The sequence below is a fragment of the Hemitrygon akajei genome, chromosome 29 (assembly GCF_048418815.1).
Source record: "Hemitrygon akajei chromosome 29, sHemAka1.3, whole genome shotgun sequence".
Lineage (NCBI taxonomy): Eukaryota > Metazoa > Chordata > Chondrichthyes > Myliobatiformes > Dasyatidae > Hemitrygon > Hemitrygon akajei.
The window spans coordinates 17,222,524-17,243,156 of NC_133152.1; the positions used below are offsets into that span (position 1 = coordinate 17,222,524).

Sequence of the window (20,633 nt, forward strand, 5' to 3'; positions counted from 1 at the left end):
TCATTGTCAAAGCAATATCTTCTTAGAATTACATTTCCCCTTAGATTTTCTTGTATGGTATCTATGTATGGTAACACATGGTATCTAAGTGTTTATGAACCAACATGGACAACTTTTCTTGTTTAATACTCTGTATCTTCAGCTGTTGTTACTGCTGTTAATGTTACACCATTCTCTGGTACAGTACATCACTTTACTGACCAATGTTTAAGTTCAGAACTGTGAAAGGAACCACCCACTCCAGTACACCTTTTGGTTTCACCACTTGCTCTGTTATCAGGATCGGGGCAAGCTGCTGTCCCCTTCAGAAAAAAAGGAATTTTTTCGTAGTCCCTTGACTTAGACTAGGGAACATATTACAGCTATAAACTATTGCTAGTCTGTGCAGCCTAGTAGCACACCACACAGTGCATACGCCCACTAGACCATTGCAGAAACTATGTTTGGTTGGGACATTTTCCATAATTCATCAGCCAGAATAACCAAGCATCCCACCAGTATGAAATTACAACTCACTATGCTTGTGAATTCCTGTGTCAATGTTATGATTTTTTTCCCAAAATTCAAAAATAAAAAGGTGTGAATAAATTAACAGGAAGTTTAAGTTGTGGAATACAATAATATCTATAAAGAATGTGAATGCTGGCAAAAAAAATACTGGCTGGGAATCAAACTAAAGGACTTTGATAGTATGTAAACTAGGAGAGAGCTCTGATTTAATTGGACTTTAAAGCACGATACTTTAAGACTTATAAGCGAAACTGGCATTTTAATTGCAATGTTTAGGCAACATGTGGTAAATGTGGAAATGTGTGACATTTGTGTAATTTCATTCTACTCACAAAACGAATAAATTTACAGTAGAATCAAAAGCAGATTAAACTGATTTCCACTTGGTTTGAAAAGAATCTACAGGAGCGTGCAACATTTTCTATTTAAAACAAGGTTACTCAATGCTTGTTGAGACACGGTACTGTATAAATCACATGGCATTAAGGGAGGGAAAAAGGAAAACTTCAAATATTTCAAGCCTGAAAGAGCCTTAAACAGGTTTGTTCATTTTCAACTTGCAGTTCTGACAAAGAGTCACCATCCAAATTAACCTCTCTTTTCTGATTCTCATAAGTCTGCTGTCTATTTTCAGTTGAGGTACTAAAATAATTGTGTATATTTAAATGGCAAAGTGCATTGGCTGCCGTAAGCCCAAAGTATGTGGAGATAAAGATTGTTTTGTATCTGGTCTGAAGATTGTGCAGCAAACATAAATTTATTGGGTTATCAACATTCTTTTCTTTACTCTGACCATCTTAGATGGGTATGGATACAGCAGCACTGAAGTATTTTGGATCTTGTCCAGCTGCAGGTGCATTCCAGCTTTACTCACTCACACTAGCACATACCACACAAGTGTTTAATCCATGTTAGGTTTAGGAGAAAGATGAGAGGAGTGCCATCACTGGGATGTAGAAACAGTGGGAACTCAAGCAAGAGAACGACTTATTGTAGGAACTTTAATGGAGGTACAAATAAAATTTAAGTAGCACCTTTAATGCAATAACTCCACATAGCAGGGCTCATTTGTAGACAATTCTCGAGAGCCATTTTAACCTCAATCTTTCTATGAGCGATGACAATATTTTGCCCAGTCCAGAATTAAGAAACCAGTGCCATCTGTTTATAAACAGCTTATTACTATCTGGCTTTAGATCCTGGATAGACATAAACAAAAAATCTGGGTTTTTTTTTTTTACACAAAAGATTTACAGAAATGTAATCCAAATACACATTAGGTTTTTCCTAGCTTCTGACCCCTACTCCAACTAAACACCGACAAATGTCCAGGGGATCACTGCAAAAAAAAAAATCACTGCTACCAGGCATCTACCCTTTTCCAGGAATAAAGCAGGAATTCTACATCCAGAGTTTACTCCGGCCTGGCACTAAACAGAGGTTGCACATCTCCAGAAATTAGTTTAGACCACTGGCTTGCAAACATATGACAGTGACTTCATTTGTCCGATCCGGCCTAAGGAGCTGGCTGCAGCCCCAAATACAGAACTGAAACTTTGAAAATTATTGCCAGAGGTAACAGTCTGACAAAAGATATTTTGATTTTGGTGCAAGCAGATACCTGAGATATGCCAGTAAAGACATTTGTACTCAATTGTCCCATTCATCTCTGCTGCTCTGGAAATTACCCCAGAAAGCACTGTGCTCCCCATGCTACCTCCTCAATATTGGCAAGTTCAGTGCTCCCAGTGCGGCTTCCTGTACATTGGTGAGGTCCGACATAGATTGGGGACTGCTTTATTGAGCACCTTCGATCCATCCACAAAAAGCAGGATTTCCCAGTGGCCAACTATTTCTATTCCAATGCCCATTCAACATGTCAGTCCACAGCCACAAGGAGGTCACTCTTAGATTGGAGGAGCAACACTTTATGTTCCATCTGGCAGCTTCCAACATTGATTTCTCTAACTTCTGTTAATTTTTCCCCCTCTCCTTCAATTCACCAGTCTGGTTCCCCCTTACCTCTTCTCCTCACTTGCCTATCACCTCTCCATGGTGGCACTCCTCCTTCGCTTTTTCCCATAGTTGACTCTCCTCTCCTATCAGATTCCTTTCCCTTCTCCAATCGTCTCCCAGCTTCTTACTTCTCTCCCCCACCCACCTGGCTTCACCTATCACCTTCTAGCTTGTACTCCTTCCCCTCCCCCACCTTCTTATTCTGGCTTCTTCCCCCTTCTTTTCCAGTACTGATGAAGGGCCTTGGCCTGAAACATCAGCTGTTTATTTATTTCTATAGATGCTGTCTGACCCGACTTCTTCCAGTATTTTGTGTGTACTGCTCTGGATTTCCAACACCTGTTTATTGGTTTACACTACTTTCATTTCTTAATGAATTTTTAACCCTAATTGTACTACATATCAAGGCAAGGTAGGCAAATATCTTTTTCTCCCTTTTTTTAAAAAACCTATGTATGGGTGGGGCTCATAACAGACTCAGATTTTTTTTCCTCTCTAGTTTGTGGTATGACACTGCCATATGCTGGTAGCAAATAGTACTGCAACAAAAACAAATGGATCGGCCAAGAAAATTCTACTGTACAAAATATTCTTCAAACGTTAAATTTTACCAACAGGAAAGATATTGCTTCCAGTACATTGGCATGGGTAGATAAGGCAGCCAGTTCCAGCGTCTTCCCAAGAAATACACAATCAACGTGCCAAATACTGCAAACCTCCAATAATCCAACATCCAATTTTTCAGAGATCCAGATGGTCTGGCAACTGGTTCCCTCATTGGTCCAGAATACAACCAGGATGCATGGCTAGAGCCAGGGTCTGTAACATGAAAGTGTGTGGGTTTGTGCCTGGAAACCAGATCCCCTTGAACTCAGCAGATAACACATGTTAAAAAATGAATACAAACATATTGTTGTATTATTGAATAATATCCAATAACCTGGAAAATCTCCTTGTCCAGCCCATCAAATTTCCAAGGGTGCCAGAAATTCCAACATTTATTGTTATAGAAGTGTTGTGACATTTACCATTTTTTAACTTCAGGCTTACAAATATACTCAGCATCTAGGCCAAATGGGACAAAGGTTCTCATTCATGGGATTTCACTGAATGTTGGAAGACGTTAGGAGGACAGATCTTAATGTGGTGTAATATCATGAGACAGGAGTAGACAGAAAGAAGAACAGCAGAAATCGCAAAAAAAACAGAAAGGAATGAGAGACAGCAACAATCAGGCCATCACAAGCACGTATGGCAAGACCAATTGTTAGGAGACCATTAAATATCATGGCTCTATCAGTAATCCCTGGGTATATGAAAGGGTGATCTGAAGCAATAAACAGAATGCTGGAAAACTCTCAGTGAAACAGCATCAGTGGAAGCAAAAGATTGAAAATGGTGTTTTGGACTGGGACCCTGCATCAGGACTGAGAGGGAAGAGGGAAGATATCCAGTACAAATGTGTGTGTGGGGGGGAATATTGGAATAAAGCCTACTGGATGATAGGTGGAACTATATGGGGGGGAAGATGATAGACAGATGAGCAAAAGGAAAAGAAAACTTGGAGGACTAGTAATTGTGTCGGGTGTCAGAGACGTGGATGTGTAGGGAGTAGAACAGTAACAACTACTCAAAGTTGCAAAATTCAGTTGGAAAATTGTGAAGCAATTTTATGTAGATGCATATAATAATAACATTATTTTACAATGTGTTCATGAAGAGCACGCTGCCCTGAATAACTTCAGAAACTTAAATACTCAATAATATGAAATACTTGATGCAATAATTTTGTCTTACCATATTTCAGTACTTGTTGCTTTTACAATAAGCTTCGTTTAGAATCTGTTCATTCTAACTGCCTGAATAGTCTAATCAGCATTGGAAATATTCTACTCAAGTATATTTACAGGGCAGATCACATTATTATATACACATATGCCCAGGAAAGAGACAAGTGAAACAGTTATAACCACAAAGGAGTTTTCCTGCTGTTTACTATAGAAAAAATTATCCCGTCATCCCGTGCAGTAGCTGTAATCTTCATCACTGCTCAATTTCAAGAAAAATGGAGGAGGGAAGAAGCATCAGCCACAATTCATGTCTCTCTATAACTTCACTAAAACCTTTGGCTCCTTTACTCAGTAGTCCACAAAGACTTGCTTCCATCTTAAATATGTTCCAGAAGTTCACATGAGCTACTTTAGACAAATAAAGCCTACGTACACTTTGAAAAGTGCTGCTATACAACATTGCATCATTGCCTCAGCACACTTCTCAATCACTCTCCAACAAATTAGAGGTCATTCTCTAACCTCCAAAGTTCCTATAGGCAGATAGCATATTTTCAGAGCTAATGGAATATCTATGAACTACAATCTTATTGGAAGCCCATCAAATGCAATGTATAGTTCCTATTTACCATTCCCCAAACAATTACCCTCAAAATTCAACCAAACCTTAATACAACAAATGGGCATTTTAATTAACATTACCGCAGTTCCAAAATGTGAATTAAGCCTATCGCACTTCTTCCTTTAATCCAGGTTAAGGTAGTCACTGCCTCCAATTCCTCAACCTATGACGATAGTCCCAGAAAATTCGTCAGTCTCCCTGGGCAAAGCTGCAGGACCCAATATAATATTGTTTCTCTGAGCTAGGGGTGGAGAAATGGAAATGGTGTGGTGTAGTTGAGAAGTGGAGGAGAGAGGTAGGTGGAGACGGAGAGGGGAAGAGTAGAGGGGATAGGGGTTGGAACTGGGAGAGGAGTTGAGGGGGTGTGTAGGCGTGGACAAGAATGTAGGGAGGAGGGCTATGGGTGGTGGAGTGTGGTGAGGGCGGAGATGGATGTGGGGACTAGTTGGAGATGCAATCTCAGACCTATAATTGCCTGGTGCTAGTTTGCTCCCCTGCCAACCTTTGCTGCTGTTTCCATTGCCCATTATTTGAGGCATTTCCTCCTGTCGCTTCCTTTAACCATAATCTCTCGACGAGAGGAATGAAATCTTACCCTCATTCCCACCGCGGCTCCGTCTCCATGGAAACCACCGGAGCATTTTGAAGCACGGACCAGCCGGCCGGTCCGCCCAAGAATTCATTCCGGTGGGCCGGGGTCGACGGAAGATTTTGGCGGATCGTTCGTTTGTTTTGTTTGACCTTGGCCTGTGGTAAGTGAATGCACTTTGAGGGAGCAAGAATGGAGTTTTGTGTCGGCGATACTGCCGCTTAGTAGCTAAAAAAGGACGGATTTACTCCGCGTCTATTGCAGCTACAGCGGTGTCCGAATGAAGATGCTAAGCGGGTCAGTTGCAGCCGCCAGCCTCGGCGGAGGCTGTATTGGTCTTGTGCCCTCCGATCAGAGGGATTACCAGCCAAGAGTTTCCCCACCCCAGAGAGGGTTGAGGAGATTCATTTACATTTGATACCGAGCGAGGGATTTCTGGATATTTAGAGGGATGGGGCAGAAAACCGGTATGGAAGATCAGCCACGGTCTTATTGAATAGAGGAACAGGCCTCGCCCTGCTCTCGTGTTTCAGTTTTGGTTGCGAACGATAACGAGTTACTTTAAGTACTGCCCTCTGTAAGGATGATATCGTGGCCAGGATCTCGTGATTTTGACAAGATGCCAATGAATTTCCAGGGAACCTATTGGTGTTATCACGGCTTGTTATGGAAACACCTATGTCCTTGGACCGAAAAGCCTACAAAAAGTAGTGGATACAGCTCAGTCTATTACAGTTAAAGCCTTTCCCACCATTGAGCATATCTACAGGGAGCAGTGTCCCAGTAAAGCAGCATCCATCATTTTGGACCCCCACTTACACAGCTGCCGTTAGGAAGGAGGTGCAGAGCCTTAGGTCCCACACCACCAGGTTCGGGAAGTTAATACCCCTCAACCATCAAGCTCTTGAACCAGAGTGGATAATGTAACTAACCTCAAGATTGAACTGATTCACAACCTATTGAGTCACTTTCAAAGACTCTACAACTCATGTTCTGAATATTATTTAATTATTTATTATTAATTTGTTTTTCCTTTTTTTGGTATGTGTGCAATTTGTTGTCTTTTGCACATTGGTTGTTTGTCTTTGCTGTTTGCAGTTTTTCATTGAATCTATTGTATTTCTTTGTAGTTAATGTGCATGCCCACAAGAATATTAATCTCAGTAGTATATAGTGACAAATCTGTACTTTGATAATAGATTTACTTTGAACTTCGAAGGGACGTGCAGATGCTGATATTTAAACCTGCTTGATCCTCTTGTGTTTCCAGTGTAAGAAGTCTGTGCTTCTTCCACTGGCATTGGAGGTTGGGAACTCAAAGTACATCTACTTTACACTGATGAGAGCATCACAGGTAATAAAATTGACAAAGGCTTTGAGGATAGCAAGTGACATATTAGTCTGTTAGTGAGTTAAGCCTACAAAGTTCCAGTTTAATTTCAGCAAGTTTGAGGTGCATATTTGAGTCAAAGGTGGAAGGGAGAGATGGCGGGTTGAAGTATCTTTAAGATTCATTACAAACAAAAAGAAAAACTTAACTATCCAAATGAAAAACTATATACAAAGTGGCAGTTCAGTCTCAGTCTAGTTACATCAGATATGTTTGTGAAAAGGGCAAATCATAGGAACTCTTCCTTTTGTAAATTGAATGTTAAGGGGTGGAACAACACTATCGAAGTTTGGGGTAGGATGAAAATTGTTGGAATGCAGCCACGTGTATATGTAAGAAGGCAATCTATTTAATAGATTGAGCCATTTTCCCGTGCTTTGTTGTTAAACTTACCTCCTTGTAGGACAACCTGTGCCCTAGTTAATAAAAAGGAACACTACAAATTTATTCCACTCCAGTGCTGTTGGAAATTAATTATAGGCTGCAAACTTAACCCTACCGAAGATCAATCATTACATAGTTGTTCAGAAAATCGATTTCAGCATTTTATCTTCAGTTCTTGGATTGGCACTGCAAAATAAATTTGTGTGAACACACACTAATCCTAGCAGTCAAATTGGCATGCAAGGTAGCACATTGATAAAAAATGACTTCCAAAAATGCAAAAGATTTCTGCCTGCAGAAGCAGTGAGGGCACTTTGCTATTGTCTGTGTCACATTAGCGTGGGTAACCAAGTCTGCTAGAAGAACTAAAGAAACCATTCAGCACAGACAAGCAATGTCCCATGGTAGATTAGCAATTACAGTTGAAAATCACAGAATATTTAAGAGAATAAGGAATATGAGTGTGTTTTAAGTAACCTATTTTCACTGGTGCAGATTTTAAATAAAGTAATTACAAAATTAAAGATTAAAAATCTATAATGATTTTGCACAGAGATCATAGAAAGGGATATGGCTGACAGAAATTTAGCAAAGTGCTAGTAGGTTAAATTAAAATTTAGAACATAGTCGCATGAGACCCTGAGAATACTTTGACAAATGTAAGGTGTAATAATGGGCAAAAGGCAAGTTAACTGATTTGGTCTGTTTACATAATCTGCAAGTGAGAGATTGGCTCAGAGTTGAGACTGAATTGAAAATGATGTATTTAATATGAATATATATCGACAATGTTGAAAGAAACTGCTGGAACATTATGAAGGTATGCTTCAGGGTTCATCCATGGGCTTTGAAGGGCATAAAGCTAAATGTCAAACAAATGTATTATAAACCCAGACCTGTACTATAAGCATAGAAAGTTTAGGAAGAAGAACTAATCAAATTGGTGTGATATTGGTAGAAGTATTGTGATTCGACCAGGCCAATTTTGATTGTACCTGAAGTAGATAGGATTACTTACCTGTGCAGAGATTGTAAAATTGACCTTTAATATTGCACTGAATGGTGAACAATACCCTCTACCTTTGTCTCAAGATTTAAAAATTGTCAACACATATTTGATTAAAAGGAAGTTATTTACTTAGGTTTGTTCATGGATGAAAACAAACTGCACCTAAAACAGTTAAGTCAACATCAAAGTTATCAAACTTCCCTGGTTATTTCTGAGGATGATCCAAAACTTTGCCAGGTTTCTATCTGACTTTACTGCAGTGTTGACTCTGCTTTATCAACTGTCAACGATGAGCCATGGTGTGCAGAAAAGATCAGCAAAACATGTATGATATGTGTAAAAACAAAGTCTGCGCACTAAGTTCTTAAAGATGCATCACAATATCAACAGTACACTGAATTCGGCAGCAACTGAATTAGGGCAGTGTTTTTACTTTCTCTTGGTCTGTGGCCACGAGGTGCCTACTACTTAAGGATCACAAACCAAAAGAAGGGGGAGAAAATCTATGGTTAGATTGTGAAATTTCCCCAGTTCTTTCTGGGAAGAACATTCAGTTTGATTACTGACCACAAGCCATTAATGGTTTTACGAAAGTAAGACTGTTGAAGAATTCTTTAAAAACATTCAAGTACAGTAAATATGAAGGCCATGTCTAGAGAAATTACCAGATGAAGATAAAGCAGATCAAGCTAGTATATGTAGAGCACAACAGGATATAAGAACACAAGCTCAAAAAGCCAGTCTGGGATTGAAATTTGCTATTTCTGTGATGATACCATCAACAATGTAATACAGCTATACATCCAAGCAAACTGTTACAGTAGGTATCACAGTTATCTTAGCAAGCTGTCAAAACAAAAGTGGAATGGGAAAATGATTTGCTCTGTGTAGTAGCTGGAGCTCCACAAAACATAAGCATGTGAGGAAGTATTAAGTGGATGAACAGATTCAAACATACCTGAACTTTTTAAGACTGTGCTGGCAGCTCACAAAATTACTATATATTCTACTAGATATACTTTTGAACTATGATTACTGCAATCTGCAACTTGGAATTTCCCTTTAAGAAATTTACTTTTGAACAGTTTAAAAAAAAGGCTAGTGATTTTATGATCTGCACATGTCAGTGAACTTCACTTTCAAGAATGAGATTTTCCAATGAGACAGGGAAGTTATGGTAGGGTACAGGAACTGTGGTGTACAAAGGCTGTAATAAATCTAGTCAAGAAGGAAAGAAAATCTTACAAAAGGTTAAGAGAGCTAGGTAACGTTAGAGATCTAGAAAATTATAAGGCTAATAGGAAGGAGCTTAAGAAGGAAATTAGGAGAGCCAGAAGGGGCCATGAGAAGGCCTTGGCAGGCAGGATTAAGGAAGACCCCAAGGCATTCTACAAGTAAGTGAAGAGCAAGAGGATAAGATGTGAAAGAATAGGACCTATCAAGTGTGACAGTGGGAAAATGTGTATGGAACAGGAGGAAATAGCAGAGGTACTTAATGAATACTTTACCTCAGTATTCACTATGGAAAAGGATCTTGGTGATTGTAGTGATGACTTGCAGCAAATTGAAAAGCTTGAGCATGTAGATATTAAGAAAGAGGATGTGCTGAAGCTTTTGGAAAGCATCAAGTTGGATAAGTCGCTGGGACCAGATGAGATGTACCCCAGGCTACTGTGGGAGGCGAGGGAGGAGATTGCTGAGCCTCTGGCAATGATCTTTGCATCATCACTGGGGATGAGAGAGGTTCCAGAGGATTGGAGGGTTGCAGATGTTGTTCCTTTATTCTAGAGATAGCTCAGGAAATTATAGACCAATGAGTCTTACTTCATTGGTTGGTAAGTTGATGGAGAAGATCCTAAGAGGCAGGATTTATGAACATTTGGAGAGGTATAATATGATTAGTAGTAGTCAGTATGGCTTTGTCAAGGGCAGGTCGTACCTTATGAGCCTGATTGAATTTTTTGGGGATGTGACTAAACACGTTGATGAAGGAAGAGCAGTAGGTGTAGTGTATATAGATTTCAGCTGGGCATTTGATAAGGTACCCCATGCAAGGCTTATTGAGAAAGTAAGGAGGCATGGGATCCAAGGGGACATTGCATTGTGGATCCTGAACTGGCTTGCCCACAGAAAGCAAAAAGTGGTTGTAGACGGGTCGTATTCTGCATGGAGGTCAGTCACCAGTGGGGTGCCTCAGGGATCTGTTCTGGGACCCTTACTCTTCGTGATTTTTACAAATGACCTGGATGAGGAAGTGGAGGGATGGGTTAGTAAGTTTGCTGATGACATAAAGGTTGGAGGTGTTGTGGATAGTGTGGAGGGCTGTCAGAGGTTACAGCAGGAACATTGATAGGATGCAAAACTTGGCTGAGAAGTAACAGATGGAGTTCAACCCAGATAAGTGTGAGGTGGTTCATTTTGGTAGGTCAAATATGATGGCCGAATATAGTATTAATGGTAAGACTCTTGGCATTGTGGAGGATCAGAGGGATCTTGGGGTCCGAGTCCATAGGACACTCAAAGGAGCTGTGCAGGTTGACTCTGTGGTTAAGGCGGCGTACGGTGTATTGGCCTTCATCAATCATGGAATTGAATTTAGGAGCTGAAAGGTAATGTTGCAGCTATATAGGACCCTGGTCAGACTCCACTTGGAGTACTGTGCTCATTTCTGGTCGCCTCACTACAGGAAGTATGTGGAAGCCATAGAAAGATGCAAAGGAGATTTACAAGGATGTTGCCTGGATTGGGGAGCATGCCTTATGAGAATAGGTTGAGTGAATTCAGCCTTTTCTCCTTGGAGTGACAGAGGATGAGAGATGAACTGATAGAGGTGTATAAGATGATGCGAGGCATCGATCTTGTAGATAGAGACTTTTTCCCAGGGCTGAAATGGTTGCCACAAGAGGACACAGGTTTAAGGTGCTGGGGAGAAGGTACAGAGGAGATGTCAGGGGTAAGTTTTTTTACTCGGAGAGTGGTGAGTGTGTGGAATGGGCTGCCGGCAACTGTGGTGGAGGCGGATATGATAGGGTCTTTTAAAAGACTTTTAGATAAGTACGTGGAGCTTAGTAAAATAGAGGGCGAGAGGTAATCCTAGTAATTTCTAAGGTAGGGATGTGTTCGGCACAACTTTGTGACCCGAAGGGCCTGTATTGTGCTGTAGGTTTTCTGTGTTTCTAATGTAGGTACAGTACCTTAAAACAGAATAGTCAGTGCCCAAGAACGGAAAACTCAGCATGGTAGCATAGCAGTTAACATAACCCTATTGCAACACCAGGGTTCTGGGTTCCATTCCTACCACTGTCTATAAGGAGTTTGTAGTTTCTCCCTGTGACCACATGGGTTTCCTCCAGGTGTTCCAGTTTCTTTCCACATTCCAAAGACGCATGGGTTAGTAGGTTAATTGGTCACAAACAGGCAGCACAGGGTCGTGGGCTGGAAAGCTCTGTTACTGTGCTGTATCTCTATAAATTTTTTAAAAATAATAAACTGGTTTTCAGCACCACTACTCCGTGCCAGCCAGGATCCCCCTACCTGGGTGTACCGTACGATCTACCTGTGTTCGGCCTGTCTCCCTCTCGCTACTGCCATCGAGCGCAAGGTGCAGGAGTCTTGGGTCCCACACCACCAGTTTCTAGAGCAGCTGGTACTCTGCGGCCATCTGGCTCCTGCACCAGCGTCACTTGCCTCAGCGGCAAACTGATTCTGCAGTCTGTAGACTCACCGTCGGCGACTCTGCAGCTCATGCTGTCATATTATTTGTTTACTTTTTAAAAAATTATTTGCACAATTTATCCTCTTTTGCGCATTGGATGTTTGTAGGTCTTTGTTATGTGTGGTTCTTCGTGGATTCTATTGTATTTCTGTGTTTTCCTGTAGGTGCCTGCAAGAAAACAAATCCCAAGGTTGTATATAGCGCAAATACTTTGATTATAAATTTACTTCTAACTGGATACATAGAACATAGAAATCTACAGCACATTATAAGCCCTTCGACCCACAGTGTCGTGCCGACCACGTAACCTCTAGTAACTGCCTAGGATTACCCCACCACATAGCCGTCTGTTTTCTAAGCTTCGTGTACCTAGCTAAGAGTCCCTTAAAAGACCCTATTTTATCTGCCTCCACCACCATTGCCACAGTGCATTCCATTCACCCACCACTCTCTGTGTGAGAAACTTACCCGACACCCCCTCTGTACCTACTTCCAAGCACCTTAAAACTAAGCCCCCCAGGGTTAGCTATTTCAACCCTGGTAAAAGCCTCTAGCTATCCACACGATTGTGCTTAATGCTTTGCATCATCTTATACACCTCTATCAGGTCACCCCTCATCCTCCGTCACTCCAAGGAGAAAAGGCCAAGTTCACTCAATCTATTCTCATAAGGCACGTTCTCCAATCCAGGCAACACCTTTGTAAATCTCCTCTGAACTCTTTCTAAAATATCCAAAGGTACTATAGTATACAATGAATTGTCTTCCAACAAAAGTTGTATAATATGTGAAAACAGGGTAGGATTCAAAGAAATAAAAGTAAGAGTATGGATGAATTCCATCTAGTTTCAAGTACACTAAATATAAAATTAATGGCTAGTGGACTTGTCTATTAACATAGAAGACAAGAGTTTGTCAGGATTCCAGAACATAGCTTCCTAAATCTCTGCTGCACATTTGCAAGTGAGTCACAAACCCATTCCAAAGGGCCCATTATAGTTTATTGTGAAAAGGTATGCAGATTTTTTGTATTAATTGACAGCTATTTGCAGTGTTTTGGAAGCACTTGATCACCATGCATCGATCACCACACGACGGGAGAACCAAGATCTACTTCAGCCACACGTTGTCTTCTAGGTGAAGTCATACGAGGTCATGGTACGCAGCTTAAAATATTTCAGTTGGATGGGCTTCACAGAGCTATAGGGAAATAAGAGCTAAGTAACTGGGAATTGTAGGGTTGTTCTGCACCAAACCAGTACGGACTAAGTGAGTTGAATAGTGGCTACTGTGTACATCCTTTTTTATTGTGATCAATGTTACAACACTTGTAACATTCCAGTCCTTAAACAGAAACACAATCTTTATATTTTTGGAACGCCTTTGTTTCCCTTCAGTAACCCATGATGCATCCCATCTGAATCAGCTGATGTATCTGCCAGCAAAGAGTCTTAACTTTTCTGATACCTTATCATCGTTGTAGCCTATCCAGCGCCTCAATTACCTCCAGCACATCTTTTCCCTAGAAGACTAATATAAAATATGCCTTTAATATCATAGCTCTGTTCTCTGCCTCCATGCATAAATATCCTTTTCAGTCTCTGATCAACCTTTCTTCTATTTCAGGGTCCATAATTTTGCTTATCCCTGAAGCTCTGGTTTTAATTTCCCTACCTTTATGGGAATATATCTTGATCCGAGCTGAAATTTCTCATCTTTAAAGGCCTCTCATTGGTCAATTACTTTTTGCCTAACAAAGCTTTTATTTTAATTTTTTCTGGATTAGATGGTGTTCTCATCCAATTGAAATTCATCATTTTTGATTTGAATATATTAATTTTAGTGTCTGTTTCCTTTATCTTTAGCATTGTGATATTATGCTCAACATTCTCTCAGTGACATTTGCTTTGTTAGAGATTAAGAAGTCACTGAGAGCGCATTCAGTTTTCAGTCTTCATCACCATTCATTGAAATCGCCAATGTACTTTGGGGCAATGCCAGTAGTTAACTAGCTTGTAAACATTCATTGGCTGCCAATTCACACAGCAACCCTGGCTGTATGCTTTTCTCACAGCATGACAGCTGACCATAAAATTGCATCCCTGTAGGATGGCATTGTTGTCAATAAATAATTTTGGCATTTCATAATGGATTACAGTTCAAACACATTTCATTGCATTTTTGAACCTAAGTACAAGTTATTGTTGAGAACAAAAGCTTATTGACAACTGCTTTAAAAGACCCAAATCAAACATCACTGTCAAAATGTATCTTTTTGCAGGAGATGGAGTCGTCCTGTCGTAAGGAGAAACCGAGGCCAAAAGAGCCAGCCTGCCGTGGTGACAAAGCCAAACAGAAATCTGCTTTACAAGAACTCAAACAGAGACAGCGAGCTGAGGTATGGCACGCAAGGCTGATGTACTAGTAGATCTGGTCATATCCCCACAAGAGTATATTTGAAGCACTTATGTTCGCGACATGAACCTAGGGTTAAAATATACTAACAACAACACACACAAAATGCTGGTAGAAGGGTCTCGGCCCGAAACGTCGACAGCGCTTCTCCCTCTAGATGCTGCCTGGCCTGCTGTTCTACCAGCATTTTGTGTGTGTTGTTGTTTGAATTTCCAGCATCTGCAGATTTCCTCATGTTTGCTGTTAAAATATACTGTATGTTCAGCAATGGTTACCCTGTACCATTGGCCTTGAGCTGGTAAATAGAGTACATTGTTTATACTGAACTGTTGACATCATTCTCGTCATCCCATTTATGAATTATTGAAGGAGTTGCCAATGTGGGTAGGAGTTTCATTTTAACAGAATATAAAAAGGGAGACTAACTCTAAGGATGAAAAGTTCCATTGGCTTTTAAACAATTAATTTCATTATATTGTCTCTTCTGAGCCAGATCATAATTACATTGTCATTTTGAGTGGCTTTTGGTGATTTAAAAATGCAGGAGTATTGCTGTGAAACAATAATATACTATAATCTGTACCATATTTTCTTAAAATTTACATTTCTTTTATCACCTTGAAATGTCCATTTAACAAATTGCCATTACGAATGCTCAAACCAATTGGTCTCTCTGTGTCTACTCACTTTAGCAGGGTTATTACAAAAGAAGTTTGTTAAATCTATCCAGTTCTCAGTTCCCTTTTTTTTAAAAAAAGATTTCAAAATTACTTGTGTACCTAATTCCAATGAAGATTTCTTTCTTTAGCTTTAATTGGGGAAGTCTGGAATGGCAGGCATCTGGTTGGGATAATTTGTTCTACGATATCTTTCGTCTTGCACATTCACTATAATTACAGTCTTATCTGACTATGATTTAATTCTTTTTACATTTGTCTTCATATTTTCATTGAATATGTCCCCATATTCTCCCCCCCCCCCCCAACAGATCTACGCTTTGAACAAAGTGATGACGGAACTGGAACAACAACAGTTTGAGGCTTTCTGCAAACAGATGCAGTCGCAGAGTAAATGAGGACAGCACAGACAACCTGACACTCCGCAGCCCAGGACAGGCAGCTTTTTTGTTGTTTTAACACTAAATGCATATGAAAGATGATGCATCACAAATAATGTGATCCTGCTCTTTAACCATAAGGAGACCTCATTGTACAAAAAGTACTTGACCTCAGATTGCAACTTTTTGCTAGCAGAATAGAACCACTTTGAGTTGTGTTGTTCCATATTAAGTTAAAGTATTTCTTATTACTGCGAGGCCAGGCCAGGATTCAGCTGGATTTGCCATTTCTGATTGTTGTCCAGTTCTCCCTCTGAATGCTATCCATGTGCCATGATGCTAAAGAACAGAAAGGGCTTTGACTACCCTCCATGCTGGAACAGCTTCCGGTGCTTATTATCGAAGCTAAATGAAGAATAGACATTGGAGTGAAGCGCTGGGGGCTGCCAGTTGTTGTTTGAATCTAAATTTGAAAACCAGAATCACCTTTTCTTACCTTATGCAAAGGTTGCCAGTCCTTTGCCATCTAATGAACTGAGAGAAAAGCAATCCTCACAGGCAGTGTATTTATATTTGATCTCGTGTCAAGAAGTTGGAGCATGTCATTGAAGCTCCTGCCCCTGGAATCCCATGATGAAGACCACACTTCACCATCCACACTTTTGCCTGTTGATTTTTGATTTCAACTTCCCCTGAAAAATATCAGCCGTGTATTACATCTGCTTTTTGAACTTGACATATGAATTTTCCAGGAGTCTGTTCCAAATGTGCACTTGCCTTTTGGAGAAAAAAGTTTTTCCTAACTCATGACCATGTGAGTTTACAGTTGCATCCTTTTATGCAAGCTATCCCATCGTCCGACAATTACCTCATTTTACTTTCTTGGACCCAGAAGAATTAGGAAGCTTCACTTTTCACCCAGTGCAGAGAAACTGCAACCATCTAGAGTGGATGCTGGACCTGAAAGTGAGGCAGTGAGACTCCCACCACTAGTTTTGCAGTGCCAATACAATTGCTTATAAATGCATTGTTATCTAGGATCAACTTAGATAAGTTTTAATGAGCCTTTACAATAATTTTGCTTTCCTAAATACAACAATTCGTTTGCTTTTTTTTCCCCCAGTGTTTTTTTTAATCTATTTAAAATTCATGAGTTTCATCTGTGCCATGCAGGTCTCCAAGAACGATGACGGATTGATTAATCCCCAAATGAGATGGATAAAAATACTATCAACCTACCCAAGACAGAACATTGGAGTTCTATCATCACAAGAGTTGAGGCCAGGATTTTTTTTTAATCTGAAATTTACTTGAATAGATCAGGAAAAATGTAAGCTGTAGTATTGTTGAATCCTCTGCAATGGGAGTATTCAAAGCTGAAATTCAAAGTGGTGCACAGCCGTCTTGCAAGTCAGATCACCTTGTTTTTCAAGTGGAAATACTTTCCCATCAAACCTTTTTAAGAGAAATATGTATTTATAAACTTGACATTATATGCTTTATTATTTATTGTTGTGATTGTACCTATAGTTTGTGTCTTGTGTTATTTCAGGATTCCTAAGGAGAGTACTGATACAACCAACTGACGTAAGGAGGGTGCTGCTATTAATGGCCATGAGGTGAAGTTCAGGAAAAATAGATTGAGAAAGTACTTGACATACAAGCCTCTTGTTCCCAATGAAACCAGCCCTGTGCTGTGTTCTGGCATCATGTCATGCCATTTTTACTGGGGCAGCACTACCCATTCCTGGAAAGGAACACAACTGTGAAAATTAACGCCAAAATCAGCTGTCACCCAAGGTGACTCCATGGCAGGATGCTACATACCATGCCTCATCAGTGAGTATCATCAGAATCTGGCCTAGTGGAGGGAGGCACAAAGTATCCATTGACATTAAGTCTCACTTGTTAACAATATTGCAGATTTCATTCTGTTTATTTCAAACTTTGAAAAAAAATCTGAAGGAAAAATTACCTCTTCTTAAATCAGTTTTTCTTTTGTCTTTGTTCCCTGTAGTCCAACAGTAACAAACTCCTTCATTAGGTAATTATATGCATGCTTCTGTGAGTCTTAAGAACAGTAAATGCAAGTCTTTTCCTTTGACATCAGCACTGGATAGCTGAATTGGAGTTTGTTGCTCTTTAACACAAGGGGCAAAGACAAGGTTGTCTCCTTCCACCTTTATCTTTAATTATGAGGATTAATTGAATTTTATCATAATTCCTAAAATTATGTACAAGGTTTTACATATATACATTTTAATAGTATTGCATACATGATCTTGTATGTAAATATGATCTTGTAGGTAAATAAAACCAAAAAACGCTAAAAACCTAAAGGTCCAACAACATCTGAAGAGAGAAATATAATTGACTTTGCAGGTGGATGACCTTTTGGATCTTCAGCCTGATAAACTCTTTCTGCCATTGTTTTGGTGACTTTAGATATGAACAGACCTTGTAAAATTGGTGCCTGCAGATCCTATGTGCAGGATCATGGTGATAGTGCATTAAGCAATCAACAGTTTGTATTTTGTTAGGTTCTATTAACTAATTTACTACTACATTATAAAGGATTAGAATGGCCTTTAACATATCACTTTTGTTCAAAAGAATTGTTAGTGTGGAGTTTAAAGCTATTAGGATGGATATTGCCTGCAGCACCTAAAAGTAAAGAAGGGGTGACATTTATTTGCTCTGAGCTAAGGTCTCACCGTCTGTGATTAACTTTGCTTGTCTCACATCTAGTTCTTAGTCAGTGTTGAATTGGCTTGTTTCTTCCTGTGATTTCTCTAAAAAAATAAAGTTAAATTTAGCTCACACCACACCTTGAACCTGATCTGCTATATAAGATAATGGTGAAGATGTGGTGTGAATCAGCTTCATTGTACCATATTCCCATGTTTGGATTTCTTCCATGCTCAGAAAAGTGTGAATTTCAATTAGTGGATCACCACCGTTAACTGGAACGGACAATTTCTCTGAGTAAAGATATTTAATCCTAAATGGCTGACCCCTGGTTGTGGCCGTTATTGCACCAAAAGCACAGCTATACCGCTCTGGGTGTCATTTCACCCCCACATCTATGGAAATTTTACCCAGTTGACCCTGATCTGTAATTCGCACTTGAGTATGATTCATAAAGTAGTTAATCTGTTTTTGTGATATTGGTTAATAGATTAAGTATTGGTGAAGACACTAGGAAAGATTTCTTTTCTGGCTCCCCCAGTTGTAATGTGGACACAGCCTTGATTCAGCTTTACATTTGAAGATCAACAGTAGTGTCAGCTTAGATTATGCACCGAAGTTTCTAATGTTAAGGGGAAATCTGTTGGAATTATTTGAGAAAATAACAGACAGGACAGACAAAAAAGAGCCAGTGGATATTGTTTACTTGGATTTTCAGAAGTCCTTTGACAGGATGTTGTACATGAAGCTGTTTAACAAGATAAAAGCTCATGGTATTACAGGATGGTTTCCAACATGGATAGAAGATTGACTGACTAGTAGGAAGCAAACAGTGGGAATTAAGGCAGGTTATTATGGTTGATACAGGATCAGAATTGGGACCACTACTTTTCACATTATATGTCAAGGATTTGGATGACAGTATTGATGGCTTTCTGGCCAAGCTTGCAGACGAAACAAAGATAGGTGGAGGGACGTGTACTGTTGAGGAAGCATAGCCTGCAGAAGTATTTTTTCTGATAAATGGATGCTGTCCGACCTGCTGAGTTCATCCATCTTGTTTGTACATGTTTATTTGACCACAGCATCTGCAGTGTACTTTGTGTTTAGTATTTTTTCTGGTTGGGAGAATGAGCAAAGAAGTGGCAGATGGTATAAAGTGTAGGGAAGTGCGTAGTCATACACTTTGGTAGAAGGAATAAAGCCATAGACTATTTTCTAAATGGAGAGAAAATTCAAACATCAGAGGTGCAAAGGGACTTTGCAGGATTCCCTAAAGGTTAACTTGCAGGTTGAGTCGGTGGTGAGGAAGGCAAATGCAATATTTTCAGTCATTTTGAGAGGACTAGAAAGATGCAGTGCTGAAGCTTTACAAGGCATTAGTCAGACTGCACTTGGTGTATTATGAGCAGTTTTGGGTCCCTTATCTAAGAAAAGATCTGTTGGCATTGGAGATGGTCCAGAGGAGGTTTACGAGTATGATTCTGGGAATAAAAGGGTTAAATTAAGGAGTTGTTTGATGGCTCTGGACCTTTTTACCCATTGGAGTTTAGAAGAATGAAAGGGGGGGAGGAATACCTCATTGGAACCAAATGAATATTGAAAGTGGATGTAGAAAGGATCCCACTACAGTGGGTGAGTCTAGGACCAGAGAGCTCAGCCTCAAAATAGATTAGTTTCTTTAGCTAGAGAGTGGTGAATATCTGGTATTCATTTCCAGAGACAGATGTGGAGGCTAAGTTATTGAGTATATTTAAAGCAGAAGTTGATAACCTCTTGATTAGTCAGGGTGTCAAAGGTTATGGGGAGAAGGCAGGAGAATGGGTTGAGAATGATAATAAATCAGCTATGCTGTGAACGGAGGAGTAAACTCAGTAGGCAGAGTGGCCTAATTCGGCACCCATGTCTTATGGTCTTATGTTAATTTGAACCCAGAAACTTGACTCAGATGAATCACAATCAGACTCAAGGCTAACATCCATTCCTCAAGGAAACACAAATCCAACATGACTTAATTCTATTTCCCTGTAAAATGTTCATTTGATGTTTTTCTAAACCTGTTCCATTTTCCTTTCATTTTTTCAACACAAATCTGTGGCCATATTGTATGATTCTTAAACAGGTACTGTAGTCCAGCAGAACACTTGCTGAGACTTCCATCAAAATTTGGATTTCATTTTGTACAACAAGGTAGATTGTGAATGCTAAAGTAGGATTGTAGCAGATGAGTGACTGTTTACACAATGTTGCTGGGTTACCCAGTCTGAAGCTGATGTAAATCAAAACGTTTTTATTGCTATGTAAGTAATTTTATCCAAAATTTAGTGGGCCTCTACTAAATAAAAATGCTTGAGAATCTTCCTGTGATGTGTTTGATTTAATAGCCTAGATGTTTCAGCCTTTTTTTTACCCTCAGCGGCATAACAACATCGTCCCATAAAGATCAAGG

At 39.8% G+C, this 20,633-nt stretch overlaps 1 protein-coding gene across 1 annotated transcript; it reads left to right on the top strand.

Moving 5' to 3' along the window:
• The first annotated feature begins 5,406 nt into the window (after positions 1–5,406).
• svbp (small vasohibin binding protein) lies at positions 5,407–20,543 on the top strand. The gene is made up of 3 exons (XM_073031754.1): positions 5,407–5,690; positions 14,306–14,422; positions 15,428–20,543. The coding sequence occupies exons 2-3, from the start codon at positions 14,309–14,311 to the stop codon at positions 15,512–15,514; spliced, it is 201 nt and encodes a 66-aa protein (XP_072887855.1). The 5' UTR covers positions 5,407–5,690; positions 14,306–14,308; the 3' UTR covers positions 15,515–20,543.
• The last annotated feature ends 90 nt before the right edge of the window (positions 20,544–20,633 follow it).

Excerpts from the sequence above, each read along its gene's own strand:
- svbp (XM_073031754.1), top strand. The coding sequence starts at position 14,309 with ATGGAGTCGTCCTGTCGTAAGGAGAAACCGAGGCCAAAAGAGCCAGCC. Across the intron at positions 14,423-15,427 it reads AACAGAGACAGCGAGCTGAG|ATCTACGCTTTGAACAAAGT; the intron begins GTATGGCACGCA and ends CCCCCCCAACAG.